We start from the raw sequence: 10,826 nt of genomic DNA, 5'->3' as shown, positions 1-10,826 counted from the left end.
GGGCTGGCCCCGCGTCCCAGCCCACGGACACAAATTCGCGGCGTAAGGCCCGAGGCCGGTTCAGCTGAGAAGCTGTTAATCTGCTTTTACGCTGAGGAAAAGGAAGCAAAACGGGTTTTTCTGCCTTTCGGGGGTGTGATGGACGTTTATCCTGCCCCCCAAGGTCAGGTAATTACATGTTGCCCCTCGGTGTGCTTGGGAGGACCCTGCTAGCACACCAGGGAGGAGGACTGCTTTCCTTTGGAAAGCTGTGGCAGCTCCTCTAAAAGCAACTAAACCTGAGAAATGGTGATTCTTTTGCTTGAAAGGTATCTGAAGCCGTTGAGGCACCTGGAGTTTGAAATGAGGTGGAAATACGTCTGACAACGAGGTAGGAACTCAGTCTGGGAAGACTAAGGCTGGAGGAAGCACACCCCGTAAGGCGGGACGGCGCCGGAGTCCTGCACGTGGAAGTTCTGCTCCTAACGCAGCTTTCCAAAGCTTGTCCTGCTCCTGCAGACCGGCCGGGCTCCTCAGCTGGGCAATATAGCGTGGATGCATAAACAGCTGGGGTGTGGCAGCTGATTGTATAGGTCCTGCTGCTGCAGTAGGTGTCCCGTGATCTGTCACACAGCCTTCAGGCTACGTAAAGGTTTGGTAGTATTTAATTTTTCACTTAGCACTGATAAGAAGTAAACCATCGATCGCTCTCAAGGACGCCCGTCGCAAAGGCAAAGTGAATCAGGTCGCTCCTGCCTCTTGCGGTCTCTGAAGTTGTTGTGAGGGGAGCGAATCTTTCCCCTCTGCCTTGCTGGGCTGTCCGCTCCTGACGTCCAGAAACGGCATTTAAATGTCAGCAGTGGCTGTTTGGTGTTAGTCATTCTGAAAAGGCTTTTAGAGGAAAGCGCAGGCAGGAAAATCCAAAGTTTAAATAAAGCGAAGAAGAAGGCAGAATAGTGGGCTTAAAGACTGGAGCATTTCCAACTGGCTAGGGCTGTTTCTTTAGGTAGTGAACAAAGGTCGTGTCTTACGTTTGGGCTGCGTGTTTGCAACCTTCCATTGACATAAAAAGGAAATCTGCTGCTTGTAAATACTGTGTTGTCTGAAAGTCATATCCTACTCCAGGGAGGTTTTATTTTTATTTTTTAAGGGAAGGGGAGTTTGATCCTCACGCTAAAGTACATAGGATGCCTTCATTTAAAGCAGAAAAGTTTCTTTCCCAGCATAAATACATATGTTCAGCAGCTCAAAATCTCTCTTTCAGGTGGCATACCGACATACTTAAAATGTCGATGGATATAACTTTCCTCGGCACAGGCTCGGCATATCCCTCTCCAACAAGAGGAGCATCGGCGTTAGTGCTTCGCAGGGAAGGAGAGTGCTGGCTCTTCGACTGCGGAGAGGGAACTCAAACACAGTTCATGAAGAGCCATCTCAAAGCAGGTTTGTGCTGTTGAAAGGTATTGTGATGAGGGAAGGGGGAAGGTTTCATGAGATCTAAACAAAATACTTTGTCCTCGCGCTCATGGTATTTGAATGCATGCTAAACATGCAGGAGCGTCTGAAGGTGCTGCGTATGGGTGGCAGTTGCTGAACCTGCTGTGCAGTAATCCTTGATTGCCCTTTGGTAAAGAATTGCGTTCGAGAACCAAACTCTCCTGAATTAATTTCTTGGGCTTTGTAATTTCAAACGGGGGCCACAGACCGGCTTTAAACTGGCACGGTTTGTATTTGTCTGAAGACAGCTCTAGACAATACCTGCTGTGAGTCTTCCTGTCTATAAATGTTGTGCTTTTGTTTTCAAGTAAAGTTGTGTGTATTCATGGTAACTTTTACATTTTGGCAAATAAAGTAGAAGCCAGACTTGCCTTCAGTCGCTGTGCTTTTGCAGTCTACAGCGGCAAGAGCAGACTTCAGACGCTCAAGTTACAAAGATGGGTTTATCAATTATAAACAGAAAACCAACCTCCTGCTCCCCCAAAGTCTGAAGCTGTCGGGGGATTTAATGACCAATTGAATAGACTTAATTTTTACTAAATTTACTGATTTTTGCTAAATTGTTCTTAAATCAAAACAAAGAGATTGTGTCCTTCCTACTGCTCGGTCCTAACGGATGCCTTATCGCGAGGAAGCGGGAACTCGGCTAGCAGAGGAGACTGAGGCAGCATGATTAAAATACACGTGTCTGTAGTGAGAGAAAATTCTGGGCTTTTTTTAATCTAGCAGGAGCAGGGCCCGGTGCCTGAGAGCTGGAGTGAGACAAACTCAGGCGCGAAACAAAGCCCAAATCTTTAAGTGCAATTTTTCATCTGTTAGAAACAAATCAGTCGGGAACCGTGGGGTTCTTGCCTTTTAAAAAAACTTTGAAATCCAAACTGGGTGCTTTTTTTTTTTTTTTTTAAAATTATGTTCATTTTGTGCGCTAGATTCAAAACGAGGAACAACAGAAATTCCACTTTATGTTTCTCATTAGTCTACAGTTTCCACGTGATGTATGAAAGCACAACCACTTTCCAGGACTTCTTTGCATTTTAATATGGCAGATGTTACCAGTCGATGGTAGCACACTTGTTTAGAAGCAACTAAAACTCTTGCTTCGGCAGCCTTTTCTTGACAAATCAAGCCAAAATAAACCCTGTGTGGAAATTTATCGCTGCTGTGGAAAAAAAATACCTTGTGGTTTGGGATTTATTTCTTAAACACTGGTTTTATTTTCATTTCCCTCCTTCCTTATTTCCTACTTCTTGCCAAAAAGTGATTATTTCTGAGTTGTTACGGTGTTCATCTATTCTCCTGTCTCTTTCTGGTTTGTTTTTCTTTTCCTGTTGTTCTAATCAATAGGCAGAGTTACCAAGATTTTCATAACTCATCTTCACGGTGACCACTTTTTTGGACTTCCTGGCCTGCTGTGTACACTTAGCCTCCAAAGTAGCCCTGACCCACACAAACCACCCGTTGATATTTATGGGCCATTAGGACTGCGAAACTTCATACGGAGGAGCATGGAGCTCTCCCACTCGCAACTTCTCTTTCCCTACACTGTTCATGAACTGGTACCCACACGGGACCAGTGCCCCGCGGAAGAATTTAAAGAGTTTTCTTGCTTGGACGGAGATGAGGTGTCTCCCCAGGGAGCACAAGGGAGAATACTCCAGCTGGATCCAGTAGAAAACTCTTACTTGCTGGTTGAGGATGAGCAGCTAGTTCTGAAAGCATTTCGCCTATTTCACCGCATTCCTTCCTTTGGCTTTGTGGTGGAAGAGAAGCCCCGGACCGGTAAACTCAATGTACAGAAACTGAAAGACCTTGGTAACTACTTTGACTTATTTTTCCTCTTTTTAATTTTTTAAATGCCTAAATGCATGTGTTCAAGCTGAGTAGTGACTCCCGATTTTCAGCAAATGTAACAAAATCGGGTTCACAGGCAGCTGAAATCTTTTCATGACCACTTTTCTAGGGGTTCTAGCAAATTAGAGCTGCTGTATCTCTCTGTAATCCGTTTTAATTCAATTTTCCATTTTCTATTAAAGACATTTTCATACTTCATACCAATGGAGCAGTCTGAATTGGTGTGTAACACTAGGGCCAGTTAATATTGCAGACCATTCTCATCCTGGGAAGAGCAAACAAGTTCAGATGTTAAAGTTTAAAAAGCACAACGTGGCTTTCAGGGAAATGTATGGCCAGTGTATTTGCATAACTTTATTGACTTTAATATGAAGAATATAGCTTTTCTTCAAACTCACTTCCTGCTAACGTTACAAGCTCTTTATTTGTATGAAGTATGTGAAATATCAATTGCTATTTATATTGAGGTTGTATTTTTTCAGTGAGACAGCTCTATATATAGCATATCTCTTCTTAAGCGATTTTTTTTTTTAAACCTGACACTCATCATAATACTTACGGACTCTTTTGCCTTTATTTACCAGGAGTTCAACCAGGTCCTTTATATGGGAAACTGAAGGATGGAACAGCAATCGTTCTAGAAAACGGAGTAACGATTTCTCCTTCAGACGTCTTAGAAGACCCTATTCCTGGAAGAAAGATTTGCATTTTGGGGGATTGTTCAGGGGTGGTTGGAGATGCGGCCACGAAGCTTTGCTGTGAAGCAGATGTACTGATACATGAAGCCACGTTGGACGATACCCAAGAGGAAAAGGCCAGGGAGCATGGTCACAGCACTCCAAAAATGGCATCAGAATTTGCAAAATTGTGTAAAGTGAAGAAACTGGTTTTGACTCACTTCAGTCAGCGGTATAAACCAGCTGCTCAGAGAGGAGAGGGAGACACGGACATCGCCGAACTGAAGAGACAGGCAGAGTCAGTGTTAGATGGTCAAGAAGTTACACTAGCTGAGGATTTTATGACAATAGAAATTCCAATGAAAAAATAAAAATAGTAGCGTTAGCAAGCTCTGTATGAAGACATGAAGTAGGATGGTGTTGGATAGCACTTAAAAATAACGGTGGGGTTTCTGGTATCCAAATTAGTTCTTTCCCGTGGCACGCAGAGAACCGTTGCAAACTGGAGAGAGTACCGGGTACAGTTAGCATAGCTTTTCTAAAGCAAGAAAAAAGGATACTCAAACATCTGGAACTTGGAATAAATTCGTAAGCGATGGTTTGGGACACCTAGCCTCCCCAGAAACCCAATGTGCAGGCTGGTGCGAGTCTTCACAGCCCAGGGGTTTTCCTTGGACCACGGATTCCTAGAGCAGAGCACTGGATCGTTTGGCTTAATACAGCCCTCGGGAAGGCTTGTGTTCTGCGCCAGAATTGAAGATAACTTGCCTGTTACAAGCTTTTGAATAACATCTACTTCAAACTTGTATACAGTATTTTGTAACTTGTAAGTATTTTGTTACCCGATTTCTGTGTAAGAGGACTATTATACTGAAACTAATAAAGTATTTATAACTCTGCCAAGTGTTTGTAACTGGGGGTGTTGCTACGCTCAAGTTGAGGAGCTCTTACGGTTCTCCCTTTGCATATGAAGCTTTCTCATAAACAAATACAGTTTAGGCTTCCTGTCAGAAGTGAATCACTCTTAACAATTTGATTCATTTAAAGCTCTGAAGTGTGAGCCCTAAGTTTGCCTACTTACTCCCTGCATCAGTGAAGTTTGGGAAGTATGCTCTGGAAGTCTGTAGGCAGATGACAAGTAGTCTTTCCTAAAGTGTTCCTCCAAGTGCATTTTCAAAGACAAGTTATCCTGATAAAAGCATATTTCTCTTTGTAGAAATACCCCTACGGGAGGAATTTCACCGATGCGTAGCTCAGTCTGTTTCTGCAATGACTTCATTCTTTCAGTTAAGGGACATGTAGGCCAACTTTACCTCCTTTCCTTCCCACCTCAAACCAAACTACAAGTTGGGAGTTTCCCAAATTTTAGCTCAGTTTTCTGGTCAAAAGTAAAATCGGGGCTTTTGGAAAACTTAACTGTTTCCCCTAGCATGGATTCCTGCAAGCTGAAACGCTCCATAGCTTTCTAATAAACACTGAAAACTCTGACAGGCTTAAGTACAGCTGCTAGAGTTTGTGCTCCTACTTTTGTTGAGTTGATGGTAATGCAGGTGGAAAATGAACCGGGTTTAATACACAATTTCCCTCCCTGCTTCAAATGTGGAATAACAACGCTCCAAAAACCGAAAACACTCCCACTTTAAAGATCTCTCCCTTGTAAATTGTGCACCGCTCGAGGGTGGTTTGTGTGCAGCGGTAATCCTCACCCAGACCGAGCTGGGGAGATGAGGAAGTTAAATCCTGCGGATAATTTTTCTATACTCTCCACGTTTTCTTCGCTAAGAATGTACTTGGCTGTACTTAAGCAACGGTCTTTGAAGAAAAAGAAAGGGAGCGTGACCTCCTAGTGTTTGACTAAAGGGATCGACTTGAATTGGATGTCTTATCCCCACCCTTCAAACAGACTCTGTCTTACCTGCGGTTACGGTAACTCTGAACTGAATTACACCAATATTAATATTTCGTGCTTCAAATATGCTTCAAATGTAGAGGAAGTCTTTGATTTCTGTAAAAAAAAATACCGGGAAGAGTTGCAAACTTGAAGAACGTGACTTCTGGAGCAGAAACTCACTGATCTCTATGACTTCTCTCTTAGAAATGGTGTAAAGCGGGCAGAGTCTACAGATCGTGCAGTGGCACGTTCTTTCCCCCCATAAATTGTTTTTCTTTTGTAAGTTAAAAATTAATGGCAGGTGCAGAGATCTTGCTACCACGCTCTGCTTTATGTAGTCAAAAGCTGAGCAGACTCCAGCAAGTCTATGTTTCATACGGTGAAAGAATAATTTTCTTCGTTGTCCTGAGCTGCTCTGCTACGTCTGCTTCCACAGTGGAACAACCGAAAATTCCTATTTCCAAGCCATTCACAGTTGTGATACGAAGTTTAGGGAACAACTTCAAGGCTTTGTGGAAATTCACTGGATGCCACCTGCAAATGACAAAATCAAAGGATGGAAATAAAACCAAGGGACAATCCAAAAGCCTATGCAACCCGAAATGTGTGCACCCACCGCTGCAGCTCATCTCCCCGCGGTGCTGGATCACGCTGCTCCAGAACTGGGTTATCCATCCCAGCGGTAAATACATTTTTGCATTCGTGTGGTTAGTTAATTGCTGCGAATTCAGGAATATCTCCAGTTCCCATTCAAATGATGGAGGGTGTGGGTAGATGTGTGAGATGAATCGACGGCGCAGGCTCCCAGCGTGGAGGGAGCCTCGCTCCTCCATGCCCCGCGGTCCCGGTGCCCCCGTGGTCCAGCTCAGCGTGCCGGTCCGGTGCTTGCCTGGCTAAACAACCACTCGTTCTTGCTAGCCTGCAAGAAAACGGCCTCTGGGCTAATTCTTGGCTGGATTACTGAGTTGATCAGCGAGCTGTCTTGCTGCACGACTCGTACAAGGGCTGAACGAAGGAGGGTGCAGAAGCGCGTGGCCAGAAATGGGGAGCTGCTTGGGACCCCCCTTTTTAGCAGTAGTGAGCTGATAGATTGGGTCAGTCCTACCACATAGCTACATCCTAAATATGTTTTAGGACCTAAATAAGAACCGGTCAATTTGGCTAAAGAAGAGCAAGGGGAAGAGCGTGCCAAATTGAAGCAGCAGGCCAGGTCCTCTTCAAGTATTAGGTCTGGGGACTTTGTTGCCCAGAGTTGATGTGTTAGTGCGTTTTTTATGGCAATTTATTCCGCATTGACAATCAAGGGAGGAAATGCTCGTTTCATCTAAGCTGAGAAGAAAAGCTGTAAGTTGCCTGGTCTGTGTTGAAGGCTGGATTAACTATATGGCTGTCATTTTTTAAAACACTTTCTTTTTGGTATGTTGGTGAAAGAGGGTACATTTAGTGCTGGAGTTACGTGAAATTCCTGTATTTTCAATTGAATATATTTTAGTATTTGTAATCAAGTTATAGTTGTCTCTTTCTTAGCAGATCCATGTGTCTTTGCTTACCATGGTCCACTCTTCCCTCTTAAGTCTGGATACTAAATTACTTCATAAATCTGACTGCTAGTGAGACTTGAATTAAATTAATGGGAACATGTGCGCCAGTAAGGGCAGAAAAATTTGGACCATAAATTGTCTGTTTTCTCAATGAGTTTATCTTTCCATTAACCGTTTGTTAATTACCAGAGAACAAAATTCCATTGCATTAAAATATATTTGCCTGAGAGTATTTTGTCTGACAGCAGGTAAAGGACTCCGGTCTGGTCCCGTAGGGACCGGGAGGGTGTTTTAACAAGTTCTGGGTATGTAAATGAAGATTTTTTTTTAGCTTTGAATAACTTATTTTAAAAATTCTTCTGCTTTCCTGGAAGAGTTCCTCTAAGTTTGGTTCCTTTTTTAGCTGGTACTAGCGGAGGGACTTGATAAACTGCGAAAGAAGCTTTTTGTGTTACGGGAAAGAGGAGGAGGAGGAGGGAGGAAATAAAACGTGAAGAGTTTTGTAACAGCAGAGACGTTCCTGCGTTTTACGTGTAGCTGCTAACCGAATGGATGAGCGCTGATCAAAGGGAGCGAGGGCAAATCTTCCTTCTGCTGAGATCTGCATGAGCTTGCAAAAAAGGTTGAGAAATAAGTTACCTGCAGCACAAAAATGGTTGGTTAGCTGCTCCGAGTGTGGTGCCGTCTGTGTCGAGGATGAAGAGCTCTAGATCGAGTCTGAATCCAGCTGGGAAAGGGATCCTTGATGCTAGAGATGGTTCAGCCTCTGGTATCAACCGCTCCCCGAGTCCCACGGTGGGACTCTTCATCTGTCAATGCAGAAGAAATACGATCTTCATTTGGGAGCATTTTTATTTTTTTTAAACAGACTTTTAAAATAATTTGCTCTTACTGAATTATGTTCATTTATAAGGAAAAGGATATTAATTATTTACCTCGGGTGGCTTCATTCTAGAAATCTAATTTCTGGCGAGGTGGTAGGACTCATCCGGGTCTCACTGAAATCGGTGGTTTGGCACATAGTCACTAGAACAAGTTAATGCATTTTTTATTAATAATAAAAACATATTGATTGGGATCTTGAGGTAGAACAAGTTGCAGAAATTTGATCAAAGTAACATTTTGGGGAGGGGGGCGGGGACGGATGCTAAACCACAACATGGTAAATTGATCCTGCTAGTACCAGCATTTGATATTTGAAAAACGCTTGAGTTCAAAGGAGTTTAGGTGTGGTTGGAAAAAGTACCATTTTGTTGGACACGGTATCCCTGCAGCCTTTCAAAATCACCTTAACGGCCTACGAAGGTCATTCCCTGGACTAACTGTTGCTGGAGCTGTTTGGGTTTGGATAAATAGGAAGCAGCAGCTCAGCGTCTTCCCTGGTGAAGCACTTACCTGGTGGTCACCCCAGCCCCTTTACAGCTCCAGGTCAGTCCTTTCCTCGTGTGCTGGTGCCGGCTGCGGTGGGATTCGCCGCGTGTCCCCAACAGCCGCCGCGCACGGAGGCTCGTGGACACCGTGCCGAGCTCGGGACGCCGGAGACCGATGGTGGCACCGGCTCAACGGCTTGCGCACCCCCAAATCCCACGTTTTACCATCCAGTTGAGCAGGACGTTGCAATGACCGCTTTATGAACCTCAAAGTAGACATATGTATAAAGACAGAGAGTTACCGCGACGCGTACGGTGCTTTTAAGATACCCGATTCAGATCCTTTCAGATTTCATACGTGCTACAGAAGCGAATTAATCGCACTACCCCATAACCCAGCTGCAGTGTCATCACTGGGGATTTCCTCCTTGAATTTGCAGCTTGTTCACACCTGCTTGTGAAATACGGTGAAAGATTGCGCCGAATTTCCCAACACCCGTTCGTCTCCACTCTTAAAAACAAAGTTTTGTGTATAAAGACAGCTGCCCGTTGAAAAGGTGCTTAAAACACAGCGTTAGTAATGGCGGTTGGTGGCATCCCGATGGGATGTGGTTCGTGGTACGCCTTGAAAGCAAACCAGGGCTATTGCCGATGGAAGGAAATTTAACGTATTATATTTAGACTTATAATTTGTCGTTGTACAACCAGTGGGCAATTGGAAAATTATACCGCTTGGTGCTCAGCGTTAACATTTTGCAGCTTCCATCCACGTATTTGAGCAAGTCTTTAAAAGACGAGTAGATGAGGCACTTAGGGACATGGTTTAGTGGGTGGTGGTGTTGGGTCGACGGTTGGACTCGATGATCTTAGAGGTCTTTTCCAACCTCAGTGATTCTATGATTCTATGATTCTAAGTCGTCTCCCTGGATGAGGGGCTGCAGCTGGTTCTGCAAGCGCAAGGGGGAAGAGACCGTGCTTACGAATTGCAAATTATTTAATGATTTTTTTTTTTTTTTTAAATGATACACCTTGGAGAGGGAGGGGAAGCGCTGGTGTAACTTGCCAGCGCAGAGGCTGGTGTAGGCAGCCTGTGAGCACGTGGATTTGCTGCGCTGTGGTCCACGAGTCCTGCACGGGACACGCTCCCCGTTGAACCGGAGCTCTCATCTCCCGTCCGTAACGCTTCACAAACTCTAGAAGTAGATAATTTGCAACGCACTCAGCAAACCCTGGTGTGAAGAGGCTTCAATTACACCTACCCAGGAAAAGATGACAAATATAGCAGCATTTTACATTGCTTTTCATCACTGAGACCTTCTTAAGGATGTGGAAGTGACTATAAATGACTTAACAGCGTGAGCAGGAAATTCTGGTATGGCAATATAACGATTTTTTAAAATTTCCATCATTCTTAGTTCTTATCAGAGTAGCTGCGACAGCACACCAGCACCTTGCCAAACACCCCACTTATTTAGCCAAAATATGTTGCGTTTTGCAGTGGATATGGTATTTTGCGCACCTTTTCCTTTTCGTTTTGTATTCTAACGGTGGCCCGACACCACAAAGGTAGAAAGATGTAACCTTCTAGTTTTTAAAAAAATTAATCTTTCCCTTTTCAGCTGAACTCCTCTGGAGAGTGTGCTTTTGCTGGACGAGGTGGTGAGGAACGGGAAAAGCGGTTGCGTTTGCGGCCCGGTGCATTTGTTGGGGTTGGCTTTGTGGGGCTTTGCGCTTTTGGAGGTTGCATTTGCGGGGCTGCGCGTTTGCTGGGGTTGCATTTGCGGGGCTGTGCATTTGTTGGGGTTGCGTTTTCGGGGTTTTGCACTCGCGGGGGTTGCACTTGCGGCACCGTGCGTCTGTGGGGGTTGCGCTTGCGGGGCTTTGCGCTTACGGGGGTTGTATTTCCGGGGCCATACGTTTATATGGGGGTTGCAGTTGCGGGGCTCTGCATTTATGGGGGTTGCACTTGTGGCCCTGTGCATTTACGGGGGTTGCACTTGTGGCCCCTGGCGTTTTTGGG

At 44.6% G+C, this 10,826-nt stretch overlaps 1 protein-coding gene across 4 annotated transcripts; it reads left to right on the top strand.

Moving 5' to 3' along the window:
- The first annotated feature begins 7 nt into the window (after positions 1-7).
- ELAC1 (elaC ribonuclease Z 1) lies at positions 8-4,905 on the top strand. 4 transcript variants are annotated; one of them, XM_009273817.1, is made up of 5 exons: positions 8-163; positions 309-370; positions 1,244-1,422; positions 2,821-3,288; positions 3,912-4,905. In XM_009273817.1, the coding sequence occupies exons 3-5, from the start codon at positions 1,266-1,268 to the stop codon at positions 4,373-4,375; spliced, it is 1,089 nt and encodes a 362-aa protein (XP_009272092.1). In that variant the 5' UTR covers positions 8-163; positions 309-370; positions 1,244-1,265; the 3' UTR covers positions 4,376-4,905. The 4 variants fall into 4 exon arrangements, with proteins under 4 accessions (XP_009272092.1, XP_009272093.1, XP_009272091.1 ...); XM_009273818.1 differs by having other exon boundaries at positions 309-586; XM_009273816.1 differs by having other exon boundaries at positions 8-168.
- Positions 4,906-10,826: the final 5,921 nt, after the last annotated feature.

This window comes from Aptenodytes forsteri, unplaced genomic scaffold (assembly GCF_000699145.1).
Source record: "Aptenodytes forsteri isolate BGI_AS27 unplaced genomic scaffold, ASM69914v1 Scaffold31, whole genome shotgun sequence".
NCBI classification, from domain to species: Eukaryota; Metazoa; Chordata; class Aves; order Sphenisciformes; family Spheniscidae; genus Aptenodytes; species Aptenodytes forsteri.
This window is presented reverse-complemented; position numbering and strand designations above follow the sequence as displayed.